At 35.7% G+C, this 18,246-nt stretch overlaps 1 protein-coding gene across 1 annotated transcript in view; it reads left to right on the forward strand.

The window, feature by feature from the left end:
* LOC115874104 (BDNF/NT-3 growth factors receptor-like) overlaps positions 1 to 18,246 on the forward strand; it is a 269,157-nt gene that overhangs the window by 82,987 nt on the left and 167,924 nt on the right. Inside the window, exon 3 of the mRNA XM_030889183.1 lies at positions 12,481 to 12,590. Within this exon, the coding sequence (XP_030745043.1) occupies positions 12,481 to 12,590 (110 nt within the window). The remainder of the gene's footprint in view (positions 1 to 12,480; positions 12,591 to 18,246) is intronic.

An 18,246-nucleotide genomic window follows, 5' to 3' on the forward strand; every position in this document is an offset into this window, starting at 1 on the left:
TACATAATAATGTAGGATCGAATCAATAATTTGTTTGTTTGGTTTTATATCGTCCCTAATGATATCAGTTATTAATATTGCTAAAAACATATATTTATATTTCTATAATAAAAATAGATGTTATAATAATTATTTAATAACAAATATTCCAGATACGCTACTGAAAGACTTAAATAAAATTAACGTATTCTAAATATTTTTGACTTGTAGTAAATAAAACCGAAATTGCAAGAAGAAATACCATCATCATCATCATTCATAGCTTATTCAACCGTTTCCAATTATGGTATAGCCTCCCTCACATATTTAGATACTCTCTTTGTACCATATGATCGAATAAAAACGGCGTCAGCGATGGCTATGAAATGAAGATCGCTGTCATTTTATATGTAAATTTATATCGGAAATGCCATCGATCGTCATTTCCAAGCCAACTGGACGCCGTTTTTATTCGATCATACGGTAGTTGAGCCCATTGTTGACTATGCGAGCGCAAGCTATTCCTGCTAATTTCATAATATCATGGTCCTATCTCAGGTTTGGTCTTCCTCTACGCCTCTTAATTCCTCGTGGGTACTATACTGTAATTTTTGTGGTCCATCTGTGGTCCGTCCTCCTTGCCAGTTGTACTGTCCCGGCTGCATTTTTACGTTTCCTAGACCGTGAACGGACGCTTGACGTTTGACAGGTGACAGCCCCTCCTCCTTGCGCATGCCCTGTGCCCCTCCTCCTAGCGCATGCGCAGTGCGTCACCGCCACCGCTACCACCACCACCACTGGCGCAGAATCGGCCATCTACCTCTACTCTACTGGTTGCGCTGACGACTGACGAGCTAGGGAATGTACTGCAGGACCCCACTCCGTTTTCTAGACAGTGGCCGCAACGCCACCGCGTAAAGTAACGCCTGGCTATAGGCGTTCTGCAAGAACACCTGTAGCTCTGTAACTGAGGCCATGGCTTCGTGAGCGAATGGTCCGTGGTTCAAATCTCACGCCGGACCAAAACTTTTTTATATTTTTTTTTACTTATAGCGTGATTTGATTGCATTGGTTTTACTGTTTTTGGTTGGATTGGTTTAGTTATTTGGCGGGTTGGTTAGCGTGGTTATTTGGAGGGTGTTAATTTATTGGTTAGTTAGTTATTTGGTGGGATTGTTTGGTTTTTACTAATTTATATTTGTTTTTTTAGATATTCATTGACTTTAATACAAATTATTTTACCTAGCTTTTTTTATTACTGTTACTTATGACCTATTGTCAGGCATTTGGAGTACCGCAAGCCATCACGCATTGTTGCGCCCGCTGTCTAGGGAACGGAGCCTTTGGCACTGCAGTCCATTTCCTAACTCGTCAGCGCAACCAGTAGCGCTCACGGTCTAGGAAACGTAAAAATGCGTCCCGGCTAGTCTTTACAAGAGGTATAACTTTTTTTTTATTTTTAAAATTTTCAGAAAATGCATTCTCCATAAAAAATTTGCTTGATGTGAAATGGTTAATTCCGTTTATATTTTCCAAGAAAATTAAAAATAAACATGAAAATATGGTTGATGTTTTCCTAAAAAGGTTTCCTAAGGCGTCTCTAAGGTACTATAATTTCGATTTTGATGTTATAAAAAATATCTGGAGCAATTGAAAAAGCATAATGCTCATGAAAAATTTAGTCTATAAAAGCATAGAAATATAAACATTTCTTCCTGGCTATTCTTATCGCTGGCTCACAAAAAGTAATCTATCTACTCACCAATTCACACACCTACATACATTTCATTTTGTTTCTTATCATCTCGCTTTTACTTTCTTCTTCTTCTTCTTAAAGTGCCTATCCTCTTTGGATGTTGGCTATCACATTAATCCATATTACTTTGTTCACTGCCGTTCTGAACAAAGCTGTTGACGTCAATCCGGTCCATGTTCGTAGATTTCGCAGCCAGGATATTCGTCTGCGTCCGGCTGATCTTCTGCCTTATATTTTCCCCTGCAGTATGACTTGGAGTAGGCGGTATTTCTCGTTCCGCATGATGTGTCCGAAGTATTCTAGTTTTCTTCGTTTGACATTTACCAGAAACTCCAACTTCTTGTTGATGCGATGTAGTACAGTCTCATTTGACACGCGATGCACCCACGAAATCCTAAGCATGCGCCGATAGCATCACATCTCAAATGCCTCCACACGCTTGCATGATGCGTCGGTAAGGGTCCACGGCTCTGCTCCATATAGAAGGGTTGAGAGCACGTAGCATCTCAGTGTTTTGATTCTAGTGCGGACGTTGAGGGACAGGTTGCATAGTATATTTCGCATTTTGTTAAATGTCCCTCTCGCGATTTCGATTCGGTGTTTTATTTCGCGAGAGTGGTCCCAGTCTTTAGTCAGGGTGCAGCCCAGGTATGCAACTGTCTCGGACGCTGGGAGAACGATGTTGTTAGCAGTGAACTGAAAGTTGTTCATCTTCATTCCGTATCTGCTGCATGTATTCGCCACACGATCTATAAGCCTTTGGAGACCTTCAGCGGTATCGGCCAACAGAACGGTATCATCTGCGTATCTCAAATTGTTTACTATTTCTCCGTTTATTACCAGCCCATCCTCTGTGCCATCCAGTGCCTCTCTAAATAGATGTTCCGAGACACATTGAATAGCAGAGGCGACAATATACAGCCCTGTCGCACTCCCCTCCTTACACTAAACTCTTCTGAAGTTTCGTTCTCGATTCGAACCACGACCTTTTGTTGACGATAAAGTTTTGCTATTATCTCTGTATCTCTATCGTCTATTCCTGATTCCTGTAAAATCGAGATGAGTTTGTCATGCTGGACTCTCTCAAAGGCCATCTCGAAGTCTATGAAGCACGCAAAGACATCTACATTGACGTCGCGTGCTCGTTGGATTAGGACTTGTATTGAAAACAGAGCCTCCCTGGTGCCCAATCCCTTTCTGAAGCCGAACTGAGTTTCACCTACATTTTCATCGAGCTTTCTATATATACGTGTTTGGATGATATTAAGGAGGATTTTTAGGACGTGGCTCATCAGACTGGTTATCCTGTGATCAGAGCATTTGGTCGCGTTTGCCTTCTTGGGAAGCGGTATAAATGTTGATAGCAGCCAGTCGTTTGGGATTGGACCACCTGTATAAATTTTGTTGAATAGGGTGGTCAGTAGTTGAACTTGTTCCGAGTCCAGCAGTTTAAAAACTTCTCCGTGTATCTGATCCGGTCCGGAAGTCTTGTTGTTTTTCAGACGTTTGATGGCTGCTTCCACTTCTTCCTGTGTAATGGTGAGCCTTATATTGCCAGTTCCTGCAGTTATGTCGTCGCTATTTTCGTTTCCGAAGAGCTCCTCCATGTACTGCCTCCATCTTGAGAGTTTTTTATCTGTTTCTGTAATGATGCCATTGTCCGCGTCTAGGATTACTCCTCCACCCCACCCTCGATACCTTCCGGTTGCTGCCTTTATTTTCTTATGTAGGTTGAAGCTGTCATGTTTTGCTTGTAACATTTCGATTTCTATACATCTTTCCTGAAGCCATCGTTCCTTAGCCTCCTTGATTGCTTTCAAGACTTGTCTATGCGTTTCCTTGTATTTTTGGTTATCTTTGTTTCGGTGTTGCCTTCTTTCCTCCATAAGTCTGAGGATATTATCAGTCATTGATTCTTTTCTTTTCACTGTCTTATCGGGCCTCAGTTCCCTCTCCGTTATGAAAGTTATGGATGTTCTTATTTTGTTCCACAGCTCTTCTACTTCTATTTCAGGATTGCTCTCCTCGGAAATAATTATCAGTTCGTTATTTATTGTATCCTTAGTTCGTTGTAGTATATTTTCTTGTTGGAGTTTTCGTACGTCAAGTCGCTTCGAGGGCCTTTTTTGACTATTTTCTTTAATCGGCGTCTGATTCGAGCCAGTAGCAAATTATGGTCTGTTGGTATGTCTGCGCCTGGATAGGTGACGGAGTTACAGGACGTGACGGAGTTGCGGTATTTTCTGTTCATCATTACAAAATCAATTTGATTTCTCACGATTCTGTGGTTACAGTCAACCGGAGATTTCCAAGTGTATAGTCTTCTGGGGGGTAGTTTGAAGAAGGTATTCATAATTGTTAAATCTGTTTGTTGGCAAAATTCTATTAAGCGTTCTCCCCTCTCATTTCTCACTCCCAATCCGTAATGTCCCACTACGTTCTCGACTATTCCTTGTTCAATCTTGGCATTCATGTCACCCAAAATTATGTTGATTTCTTCTTTTGTTGTGTTTTTGAGGGCAATTCCCAGTTCTTCGTAGAATTCTTCTATTTCTTGTTCACTGCTTTCTGCCGTCGGTGCATATACCTGTATGACATTTAGGTCGAATGGTTTCGCTCTGATTTTGATTAGCGCAACTCTACTCGAAACCGAAATGAATCCCTTTACTGCTTTATTGGTTTGTTTGCTGAGGATTATTGCTACCCCATTCCTGTTTCTGGGAGTAGTATCTGCAGAAAAATATATGTGGTGTTCATCTATAACGCAGTTTCCCGAGTTTGGCCATCTTGTCTCACTACATCCTAGAATATCAATTTGGAGCCATTTCATTTCCTTCACTATATTTGGCGCTTTCCCGGCTTGGTACATGCTTTGCACGTTCCACGTGCCAATTCTTTTCTCTTTGTTTATCTTGAAAATATCGTTAATGGACCGGGGGATCCTTAGTACCCTCTCCCCATCTAAAGGGTGCCCGGGACTGAGGGCCATAGTTTCGTTTTCTTTTTCCATTGTGATATCTTGGGGAATATGAGTAAGTCAGGTAGTTTCCCGTTGCTTTCCCGACTGTACAGAATTCAGCCGCACCTAACATGGAGAACAGACGCTGTTCGCCATATCTGGCTATCCTCATTCAGTTTTGCCCGCAGGTGGATGCAGTTACCAGGGTGTGGCACGTGGAGCCATGAATGAGAATTGGATGCCCTGCGAGGACCAGTCATCGCCGGCCACACACCGAAAATATCGTTGCGTGCCACCGCCCTTGATGAAAGGTACTAAATCTACAGCGCAACCCCTACACCCCTTTACTTTCTTGATGCGTATATTTTCTTATTTGTACCTACAATAAATTAATAATACAGTGAATAAAGAAAATCGGTAATACAATAAATTTAATATTAACATGTAAAAAATAGGTACTTAAATTGAATTCTGGTTGTCTTGACTTCGATTTTGATGTTATAAAAGATATCTGGAGCAATTGAAAAAGCATAATGCTCATGAAAAATTTAGTCTATAAAAGCATAGAAATATAAACATTTCTTCCTGGCTATTCTTATCGCTGGCTCACAAAAAGTAATCCATCTACTCACCAATTCACACACCTACATAGATTTCATTTTGTTTCTTATCATCTCGCTTTTACTTTCTGGATGCGTATATTTTCTTATATGTACCTACAATAAATTAATAATACAGTGAATAAGGAAAATCGGTATATATAATTTCAACTTAATATTAACATTTAAAAAATACGTGCTTAAATTGAATTCTGGTTGTCTTGACTTAGGGGTAATTATGATGATTTAAGATATTTAGGTTAGGTTAGAGATATATTATATAGAAATATTAAATAATAATATATAAGTTTTTCCTATTGTAAAGACGATCCAGAAACATATTTACTGTGTAAAAAGTTCTTAAAATGTTGTTCAATGTAATTAATTCTTATTTATTTTTCTTTTTCTGGGAAACCGTATTACCTTCAAACGACGGCTCGAAAATATACCACTTATAACGTTAAGTAGTTTCTTGTTGTTGGTTAAGTAAATCAAGTTCAAGAGTAAAGAGCAACTAAAATATTTTCCTTTGTAGATTTTAACCCAGTAGCTTTTAAAAAAGAACCGATACGGAGTTTCAAGTATTGCTTTTAGTTGCGGCACTCTTATAAAAACAGATCAAATAAACTTGCAACAAAGTATAAACACCACTAAAAGTATTGATTTTGAAGTGATTCTACTGCTAACTATTTGCGTTCTATCAACGTGAATAATTCAAACAACACATTATACTAGTATTCTAATGCCCACTTGCACCGTTTGTATAAACTTTTTTTAAAGGGTAAACAGTGATTAACTATAATAAAATATTATATAGTTAATCACTGTTTAGCCTTTAAACAAAGTTTATATAAATAAATAAATAAATAATAAATAAATCTTTATTGACTACGTATTTATACAATGTATACTTGTAGCAGGTCAGAGTAAATAACAAACAGATAAGAATTCATAAAAATACTAAAAGTTAGAAAAAAAACAATACACTGAGGCAAAGTTTGTTACATTAAATACATACAAGACAAACAACAATTGAAGAATTTTTGTACAAATAAATCAAATTAAATCTAAGTTCCCATCTACCTGCTCTATAAACTCATCCACGCTATAAATTCCAGATTTCTCTAAAAATGTCTTAAGCTTATATTTAAATTTATTAAAACATAGAGTTTTTAATTCCATTGGAAGACGGTTGTATAAATCAATGCGTAGAGAGTTTCTAGCTGATTTATCCAGTCTATAGAAATTGGTTCGTATTAGATTGGCAGATCTTGTTCCATAATTATGACAGACAAAGTTAACTGTCAGATAAGATTTACTTTTATGAACTTCCAAAAGTTGATTTAATATATACAGAGCAGGCAGTGTAAGTATATTGAGTCTAATAAAGTGGGGCTTACATGTATCTCGATAGCCAACACCACATAATATTCTAATTACCCTTTTTTGCAACCGAAATATTTCAATAGAATTTGTCGAGTTCCCCCACAAAGCCACTCCATAGGACATATGGGAAGGCATAGTACGAATTCAACAAAGACTCCTGGCAGATTAACGCTTTAAGTTTACGCATCAAGTATACCACCGACGAAAGTCTGCGTTTAAGATTTTCAATATGTGGTACCCAACTGAGTGTACTATCCAGTGTAATACCCAATAGTTTAGCACTATTCATTTCTATATCCTTAGACCACCTGGAGGAAAAAAATATGTTTTGCGTTTTATCGCGATTCAGTTTCAGGCAATTATGCGTGAACCAAGTCTCCGCACGTTTCATCAACCTTTCGCTTTCAATCACTAGCAGATCCATATTTTTATTTCTACAAGACATTGAACTGTCATCCGCAAACGCTCGACACTTATTTGGTATAAGGTAATTAAAAAGGTCATTAATATAAATAATAAAGAGCAGTGGTCCCAGTACAGATCCCTGTGGCACACCACTCTCCATCAAACCTACCTCAGAAACCGCATTGCCAAAGTCCACGCACTGTCTACGCCCGTCGAGATATGACTTAAGCAATTGCAGTCCAACACCTCTAACACCATATCTGTACAACTTGTCAATCAGGATCGCATGCGATACACAGTCGAACGCCTTAGTGAGATCGCATAGCATTAGATTTACCAGCTCTCCCTTTTCAAAGCCCTCGACTATGTCCGACACAACACTACCAACAGCCTGAACCGCAGATCGCCCCTCCTGGAAGCCGAACTGTGAAAAGTCGAGCAAATCGTTTCTCTCGAAAAAATCCATTAATCTAACTTTAATAATTTTTTTAAATATTTTGCCAAAAACGGGAACAATCGATATGGGGCGATAGTCGGACACTGAATCCTCGTCTCCTTTTTTAAAAATTGGAACCACTCTAGATAATTTAAAAAGATTGGGAAAATTGCCCTTTTCAACACAAATGTTAAAAAGATGAACCATAGGCTGGATAATTTCATTTGAAATGCTTTTCAAAATATTGCTACTTATATCATAAATATCATATGAAGCCGAATCTTTCAGCGCATTAACAGCATTCCATATCTCTCGCCCGTCTATTGGCAAAAAAACAAAAGTGCTGTTGTTCATTAATATATTTCCAATCAATTCGTTCTGAATATTTTGATCAATGGACAATTCGCTTACAATTTTAGATGCTATTTCCAGAAAATACTCGTTGAATTCCCCAGCTTTTATATCAGAGTTGTTTCTCGATCTTGCCTGATGATTTCTCTCGAGGTTGATAATTTTCCAGGCACTTTTTGCTTTCGATTTTGATGAATTTACATAATTACTGTAGGCATTCTTTTTTGCGATAATGATAGAATTTTTATAATCTCCCTGCAGTAACCGGTAGTAGGCGCTATACTCTACACTATTTAATCCGTCAGCAATGCATTTTACAACTTGCATTTGCCTTCTTTTTTCTTTGAGCTCACTATTATACCAGCGAACAGGAGGATTATTATTCCTATTCCTAACCGTTTTCAAGGGTAAGTGTTTATTTATTAAAATTTGAACATTTATTACTAAAAATTTTGACAAAAACTCAATGTCATTCGAGTTAAAATAGTCTGCCCAGTCTAAATCTAACAATTCCCGCTTTATGCAACTCAAAGCCCTGGCTGTTAAACTTCTTACCTTAAAAATTTGAGGAGCCGGACTCACCTCTGCAATATTCAGATTTATGTATATACCATGATGGTCAGATAGACATGAATTCATTACTCCGGTAACAAAATCAGTAATATTATCGCTAATTAATATGTTGTCTATACATGACGCAGATATTTCGGTTATTCGTGTATTTTCAGAGATAGTGGGACTCATACCATTACAAGTTAAAATAGACATTAAGTCGCTCAAATTAGACGAACTACGCGAGAAGTCTATGTTAAGTCGCCCAGCACAATCAACTGCCTGTACCTACTTTGCGCATCGTGGAGAAACTCCCCAAAGACATTGAAGAATGTGCCAGTAAGACCCGAGGGTGATCTATAAGCAGTTATCACCAAAATCCTACCGTTACATATCTCTATGGCACACAACTCTGCCTCTATTTCTCTTCATATACTATTTAAATCTAGATTCTTATTTTTAAAACAATTTCTAACAAAAATACATACACCGCCGTGACACTTATCTTTTCTACAAAATGATGGGGCTAGTGTAAAGTTTTGTATCTTAATACTACTTAAAACATCCTGCTTGCACCAGTGCTCACTAAGACAACCAATATCGTACTTCTCATCATTCATTAATATGGAAAGTTCATCAGATTTGTTGGTTGTCTGTATGTTTATATGGAATATTTTCAGGTTGTAGGATGTTGTTCCTATCCTATGGTTTTCGATATTTTCCTGAGGTGAAAAAACTTACTGATCTTCGTTCCTGGAGGCCACAAGGTTGGATCAGTTATATTTTCAGAATGACTGTCATTCACACCTATTTTAAATGATGAATATTCATCAGCCCGTCTGGATTGTAATTTTTCACATGGTACTTCGGGGATTAAGCTAATTAGATAGTTGTTAATATCTGTTTCTGTACATGCTGGGTCCAGTCTATAGATATGGTAATACGTTAGGCTACGTACCGCCTTAATTGTAAAATTTGTCCCTGTTCCAGTAATCGCCTTATGATGACGACGCCGTTTATTGGTAACAGTTCTCCAGTTAGTCTCCTCCCTTCCTGGTGGGTTGACCAGCACACCCATGATGCTACGTGACTCCGCCTCAGAATAGCACTGGCCAGTTGCTGTCTAGTCACTACTTGACCAGTTGGTACTCTATTATTGCTGGCGTTCAACTTCTCGCAGCTCAGTGACGATGTACTCGTAGTACCCTGTTGCTGTAGAACCGGTACCCCCGATGTAGGCGCTGCAGCCTGTCTCGAGTTTGCTGAGCGCTTCGCCGCACGATCAGAGGAGCCCAGTCTAGTAGAGGTGGTGAGGCCGTTATTATTTTGCTTTCTGGGTTCGATCGACCGATTAACCTCACTTTTATGATTAGATTTCATTAACGAAATTATTGTATTCAATTGTTCTATTTGCGTTCACAACTCGGAAGTTAGTCTTTTATGTGATTCTACTTCTACTCTAGCTACTCTAAGATCACATCTTACCAGTATGCATGAAGTTTCCATACATTCGTCATTTTCTCCAACGACTGTCCTGTTCAGATGGCCAGTGTCCTCTGCACGGCCTTTCAGAAAATTTAGTGTAGCTTCTCCAAGGCATACAGTACTATCTGGCATCCTCCTTAACACTATATAATTTATAAGATCCTGTTTCGTCAACTTTCTCAGATCACTTTCAATATTCACGTTTACACCGGGTGCCATCTTGAACTCTATATATTTTACAAGTTATACAAACAGTGCAAGTGGGTATTAGACTACTAGTATATAAAATGTGTTGTTTGAATTATTCACCTTAAAGTGGGCATATGAGCTGGCTACATAAAAAACCTTATCATCGTTACATGGCTAATTTTTCTTGTGAAGTATCCTTTTGTGTAGCCATTATGAAACAGTCATGTCTGCCAGCGCGATCCCGGAGCTTAAAGCGGGGGCGGCCAATCGAAGGGGTGAAATTTTGACACTAAAAATATTATAAGGTACAGAAGCTACACGAGTTATATTTGCGAAAATAGCTTTTATTTATTATTAAGAAATGTGTAAAATTGTTGGCAGACATTTTTCTCGTTGCTAAAATGCCGGCAGACAACGCATAAAATTTGAAAAAAAATCATGACATACATGCATGCATGCCGATTATTGGAATGTCATTTAATAATTTTAAAACCCGTGTACAAAAGGGCAGACAAAAAGATAGTGACAAAATCAGTATAGATAAATCATGTATACGATTATATTATAAATATACTAGCACGTACCAGCGACCTCGTTCGCGTCGAATTAATCATTTGTAATGGTGATGATAAAACAAAGCAAGAATTTCCATTAACATACAAACTGGATAAAATTTTCTCACATTTATGTCAGCATGAGAAAAAATAATATGGGGATATTATTATATAACTTGGTAATATTTGAGGGCTAGTTTCATCTCGTTGGAATTTAACTTTCGAAAAATCCGTTTGCCAAAAATAAGCTTTTAACGTCAAGCAGTTTAAGCAGAATCGTGGTTAAGAAATTACCCAACTTTTTGGAACACCCTGTACGATTTTTTAAAAATTTCAAAAAAACAAATAAATTATGCTTGTCCAAGAGTTTTCCCGAAAGACTAACAGTTTTTTAAACAAACAAACAAATATTGTAATGTTTGAGGGGCGTTTTCACCCTCTTGGAATTTGAGATTCGAGAAACCCCTCCTTATCGAACCTCTACACCCCACAGTCAATCCAAGTTTGCCAAAAATTAGCTTTAAACGTCAAGCAGTTAAACAGTTAAAGCAGAATCGTGATTACTCAATAGTCATATTTTATGAAACACCCTGTATAAATTTATAAAAAAATATAAAAATATGTAAAACAACGAAATAAAATATACGTGTTTAAAAGTTTTTCCGAAAAAAAAATTCTTGAATGAAAATGTTCTTAAATAAAAAATATTTTAATATTTCAGGGATAGTTTCACCCCCTTAGAATTCGAGTTTCGAAAAATCCCTTCTTATCGAACCTCTACACCCTAAAACCAATCTATTTTCCAAAAATCAGCTTTTTGCGTCAAACGCTTTAAGCAGGATCGTGATTAATCATTTTAATGATCAGATTTTTCGAAACACCCTGTATACATTTTTAAAAAATCTTAAAATATGTACAAAAACAAAATAAAATATACGTGTTTAAACGTTTTTTCGGAAACTTGACTGTTTTTTATATAAAAAATATTGTAATATTTGAGGGGTGGTTTCACCCTCTTGGAACTGGAATTTCGAAAAATCCCTTCTTATCGAACCTCTACATCCTAGAATCAACCTGTATGCCAAAATTGAGCTTCTTACGTTGAGTGGTTTGAGCAGGATCGTGATTAATCAGTATGTCGGTCACTTAAGGGTTTTATACCGGGTGCGTCTCAAAAGTGGCTTACCCCCTATAACTTTTTTATTTTTTCAGATAAAAGAACGAGATTTGGTATGTTCAATGGAGTGTCATTTTCTATCGAATAAAGTAAAAAAAATACCGAAGGTGCCATTTAAAATTCAAAAGTTGTAGTCGTTTCCGATGAAACCGGAAGTGACAGAAAACAATTGAATACGTCAATCAATCCAAATTTATGTCATATACTAACATACCAAATATCGTTGTTTTATCTGAAAAAATAGAAAGTTATAGGGGTGAGTCACTTTTGAGACGCACCCGGTATATTAGTATAGATTATGATATTCATTTAGAATTAAATAATTATATTATATTTTTTTAATATTATTAATTAAATTAATTATTTTATAATAAAAATAGTTTGGGTACCTAGGTCGACTCAGCCTTAAATGAGTACTTGGGATTCACAATCCTTCCTTGTATACCGAAAGGCTCTAGCACGGCAAGCTAACCGTAAAAGGATATAGTGGATACGACAAAAGACCCAGGTAATTGATATCATCCGCAGAATCAAATCGCCCAAGTGGCGCAAGCATACTTGTACATGTATTTATTTCAATACTTTCTTCTGTAGTCATTGGATTTATTAATATTTTATACATTATTTTAAAACATTGTTTTTTTATTTTCAGTTCACAATTCTCAGATTCAGAATGGAAAAATTCCAAATGTACAACCACCGACCTTTACTAAACAACTACGAATCATAACGAGTGACAATCACAATAAATCTGGTAAAATGGTAAGTAATATTTTTTATTAATTATATTTGAGATAACTTAAAATACCTTTAGTGCTATTTCACATGGAGCGGATCGTCCGCGTTGATCATTCCTTTTGTGCCGTTTTACGTATTATACAGGGTGGTCCGAACTGTATTCCGGAAACTTCGGCAGGAAATTCTGTAGATAAAAATAAGCAAAAAACTTCATATAAATGTATGTCCTAAAATGCTTAGTTTCGGAGATACAGGATGTAGAAGTTTCATTTTTATTACGATTTTAACATTGAAAATGTTTCTGTTATCCTATATAAGGGAGCCCAAATCGAATTAAAATGCTACATTTGCCACACCATGACGTCATATATACAAGGGTATAGGAAATCTCGGCGCTGCGGCGGCAGTCGGACAGCGCGCGCAAAAACCATTACATCGCTAATTGTTTATTGATATATCTTTATTAGTTTAAAAGCAAAAAATATGGGGTTTGCTTTGATACCTTGTCAAGACATAAGCGAAACTTTTAAATTGTTTCTTTTTTTCATTTAGGCCTTCGTTTTTCGTTAAATGAAAGTTATATTAAAAAAAATCTCTTGGTAAAAATTGTTACAGCTACAAGCAACCGTTCTGAAGATATTTAGAACGGAATCATAACGAAAATAGTCAATACTTGTCATTATTGACAAAAAAATAAACAGCGTTGAGTAAAATTTGGGAAATTTTAATTTTTTTATATTAATCATATATTTTTCTGCGAAAAAATGCTGATAAATCAATTTCTGTTGAACTTTTGGCACAAAAACATTTAAAATTTATGTTTTTAGTCTAATAACTATTTAGTCAAAATATTTAATTTATGTCAATGATGGCAGGTATTGATAATTTCGATATACGACAGGCGTGGTGTGAATATTTTATATGTAATTTTTTGGATTATAAATTCGCCACTATTTTTTTGATACAGTAAGTGTTGTAAGATTTTGTATTTAACTTTCGATAGCGGGTAAATAAGTATAAAAAAGAAATATGTTTTGTAAAGAATTATTGTTTTTATAACATAAACATTGTCACACTAAACTTTTTAAGGTTTTTTTGTATATAACTTGACTTTTCAATTTTAACTTTGTATTCGTGATTTATATATATGTTTTTTTTTTCCAAAAAAAATAACATAGATTTTGAGACAAGTAAATTGAAATTGTTTGACTTTGTTATACCGTCCTGGCAACTGTTACTTTTGGGTCGGCATTTACATGTGTGGAAGTAAAGCGCATAGGGATCTTATTCAGTCGGAGTGAGAGAAATTCGACCGCCCGCCCCGAGGCGACACGCGACGGTGTGGCTGTTGCGGCGTTGCCGATACGCCTTTCCCTATCAAGGAAAGTAAAATTACGATATTTTTAAAAGACTTTTTTTTTCAAGGGATAACAAGATAAAATCATTAGACATGTTTCTGAGCATCTGAAATGGAATTATAAGGATATCGTTAAGGTGTCATTTTTTTTATAACGAGAAAACGTCAGTAATTGCGATAATTTAAAAACTCAACTTTTTAACACATAACAGGCCAGAACTCAAGAACCACTTTAGATATTGAAACTTGTTTGATATTGAATTATGTTTACATAAGAAAAATTCGATAAGGTTGTTTTTTCCATTCAAAAATTGTAAACAATCCATCTATTTACTTTTAGAGAATGGCAATTTTCAGCAATCGTGTAATTTTTTATTGATAAAGATTTTCGCATACCGTCTACAAAGAAAATACAGCAGAAATATTAACAAAGTTCTTGAAAAAACTACAATCTATTATTTCTAATAGATTTCGAGATATAGATTTTTGAATTCAGAGTTCTAATAGCGCGACCACTATCGAACACCCACTCAATTCCACTTATTTTTACCAAAAATGCAAGTGTTTCTAGCTTGCACTTAAAAAAATTCAAGCTATAGGAAAAATTACAACGACTCCTTAATAAATAAACAAATCAAGTATCACGAGACGTAAATAAATCGTGACGCCTAACGCATAACGTACACCTTTCCCTAGAACTTTAAGTACTGACAGAGGTAGGAGTCGACCGGTCAACTGCGACAGAAGTGTCTAGCCCTAGCAGTCAACTATTAAGCTTGCCCAATCAGATTGGTTAGCGTGGTTATTTGGAGTGTGTTAATTCATTTGTGTTTGTCAAAAACTCTAACGTGATTGGTCGGGCTTAATAGTTGACTGCTAGGGCTAGACACAAGTACTGCGACAAATCTGCTATATCCCCTTCCACGTCTCTTAGCGATGTGCACAGTCTCTCGGTTTATTTCATACGTTTGGCATCGTGTTTACTGTCCTCTCTTTGTTCAGTACATTATAAATGCATTGTACTCTTCTTACAAAGGGAAATCTCGACCCAAGACTAACCTTTGCCAGCCCTCAGTAGATACAACACTGATGGAGGCTATAATGTTAGCCGAAACGTTTTTTTTAACTAAATAAAGATAATGAAAAACCAAATAAAAACTTAATCAGCGTTTTTCCCGAACCTAAATAAAATCAAAAATTTTAGAATTTTTAGATACAAAAGGTTCAAGAATATCAAATTTTCTAAGAATATAAGACAGGTCGACAACCATTTACTCGTAGCGATTTTTACTAAGAGACCTTTTTTACGCAAAAAAACGCCGTACATGTACACTTTTTACTCAGTAGTTTTATACAGGAACCGACGAAAAATTATTATTGTTAAAACCATTTAAAAAATATGTAGGTGGCGCTTTCTACAAGTAGGGGTCATATTGACATCAAAATCAGATTTCTTATGTCAAAAAACTCCCAGATACAAATTTCATCCAAATATTGACGTTACTCCAGAAATTATTTGAAAGAAATCGAAATAAAAATGAAACTTCTACACCCTGTATCTCCGAAACTAAGCATTTTAGGACATACATTTATGCGAACTTTTTTACTTATTTTTATCTGCAGAATATGTTGCCGAAATTTCCGGAATACAGTACGGACCACCCTGTATTTTACGTATATTTTGTATTTATTTTTAAATAGGCGGGTTATCTCACAATGAAAATCCATTTTTTAGCTTCAATACTGAATCGTCACCATATTCAAAGAAATATCAATATTATTTAGTTATCACGAATTTGGATTTATTTTTTTAAATGAATTATAATTTTTTTTTAAAAAATGATGATAAAAAAGTTTCTGTTGAACTTTAGACAAAAAAATTTTGAACTTTAGACAAAATTACTCGTAGCGATTTTTATCAAGAGATCTTTTTACGTAAAAAGCATCGTAAATGTATATTTTTTTATCCAGTAGTTTTATATAGGTACAGCCGTAAAGTTATTACTCTTCAAACAAGTTAAAAATATGCAGGTGGCGCCCTCTACAAGTAGGAGTCATATTGACATCAAAATCAAATTTCTCATGTCAAAAAACTCCCAGACACCATTTTTCATCCAAATATTGATGTTACTTTGGAAATTATTTGGAAAAAATGAAAATACAAATGAAATTTCTACACCCTGTATCTCCGAAACTAAGCATTTTAGGGCATACATTTATACGAACTTTTTTACTTATTTTTAGCTGCAGAATATGCTGCCGAAGTTTCCGGAATACAGTTCGGACCACCCTGTATAATAACTAAAATTAATTATAAATAATAGAGTTCTGCACGAAACCCTAAATATGCGATTTTGATTCACTGTTGGCCGATTTCGTTTGTATTAACAAATTGCATTTAAATTACGTACATAAATAATAGGTATGATCAAAGAACATTATAATTTTTGGTTGATGTACAATCCACACGTGCCTGTGGCCTACAGTAGTAGATATAATATAATCAAAGCTATTTATTGGCAAAACATAAACCTGTACTAAATTAGAAGTCGGAAATTAATAATATAAATTACATTCGTCATTTTTGTACATAACATTTGCGTATTTTGTTTAACTTATATTTTAAATATAAAATAAATTATATTTCATTTCTATTTTGAATTTAGAATTACAACTGGTAATAAACTCTTATTCGATAAAATATATTTCTATTCTTCTTGTAAAACATTTTATATAAAATTGGAGTAATCATGAAATAGCCTATTACGGGATTATTACTATTTACGGGACCCTTTATAGGTATTTTTCTCTTCGCAATTTTACCTTCAAATTGAATTTTCCTGTAAATTACTATTTTTAGTTCTATTAAAGATAATAAAGATATTTTTAATTGGATTTCAATTGGCAATATAGGATATTTTTTCAGGAATTATTAGAAATAGGGAACATAGGTTACAGTAAAAATTAGAAATCAGTGACTGCTAATAATAACTAATACAAATAACCGATAGCCTCTACTCTAAACGAAAAATAAAAGAGGTTTTTTATATAGAATATATAAATAAATGTATTACTCAAACATCTGTAGATGTTAGTAATGTATGGCTATTGCTTCTTTGATTTTAATTAACATAACATAAATAAACATAACATAAGTAACAATAAAAAATGTCTATAACTCTGTGGCAGATTCATGTCTTCAAAAAAGTCCTTGTGGGTATTTTGCCACTATAAGAAAATATACAATATTAAATAGTTATTTTGTCTAAACACTGCTGCGTTAATCCAACGGAGACTGGCTTGTCAACAGTGATTGACTAATCAAAAAATTTGACTGACGGACAAAAAAATGCTTAACGTTTAAAGGCCGGGATACACCTATCATGCACGTTTCCGATCCGGCTCCGGTCCGATTTTTCCCCAGAAGCGGATCGCTGTGGGATCGGAAATGGTGAGTACACACATGTCATACATGCTTCCGACTCCTTCACGATTTCGGGCTTCGGCTGGTAGTTCAGTCATTGGGGATTTTTACTTGGAAAAAAGTCCGGAAGTTTTGCAACTTTGCAGGTTTATAGGTTTTGGGGTCCCTAACTAAAATCCATAAAATGCACATTTCCAGACTTGCCGCCGGCGCCGCCATCTTGCCAAGATGGCGTCCAAAATCGGTATTTTGTGAATATCTCGAAAACTATACGTTTTTCGCGAAAATTTGGGGGGAGCAAAATTAAAGAGAATAAAATTTCCTATAAAAAAGGTTTTATGAAAATTTAAGCTAAAGTCAACTGTTTAAGCACAAAATCCCTGGAAATTTTACAATTTTGCGTAAAATATGGTATATTATGTATAGTTAGTAGTAGTAGATTTTCCGAAATCAAATGTCGATTAGGGTTCACTAAAACTAGTTTTAGTTTAGTTTCTTCAATTTTGTCATAAAACAGTGGCGTATCATTAATAATTATTGAAAATATGTACTTGTTTCCACACCACCCAAGAGGTAATGTATAGGCGCGTTGATTTTAATGTGGTCTCCCCGGAGGCCTACTCCACTAGATAAATTAAAAACTTTAACTTATCTGCACAAGCCCGACGGCTCTGGCTCATTGATGTCAAAGTCGATCGTGCCTGCTGTGCTGGGCTGGTCAGGGTGGTCTCTCAATACGACCAACTCTCATCTTCAGCCGCCAGATGGATATCTACAGGCAAGTCCAACTCCTCTTCATCGGATTCGTCAAGTGACACTTCAGTGACGTTGTCACAGGATTTCCCATTATGTATGCACAAATCATTAAACATTTTAATCCTGCTTTTCTGCATCCGCAG

This window comes from Sitophilus oryzae, unplaced genomic scaffold (genome assembly GCF_002938485.1).
Source record: "Sitophilus oryzae breed Bouriz unplaced genomic scaffold, Soryzae_2.0 scaffold_1009_pilon_pilon, whole genome shotgun sequence".
Classification (NCBI taxonomy): Eukaryota; Metazoa; Arthropoda; class Insecta; order Coleoptera; family Curculionidae; genus Sitophilus; species Sitophilus oryzae.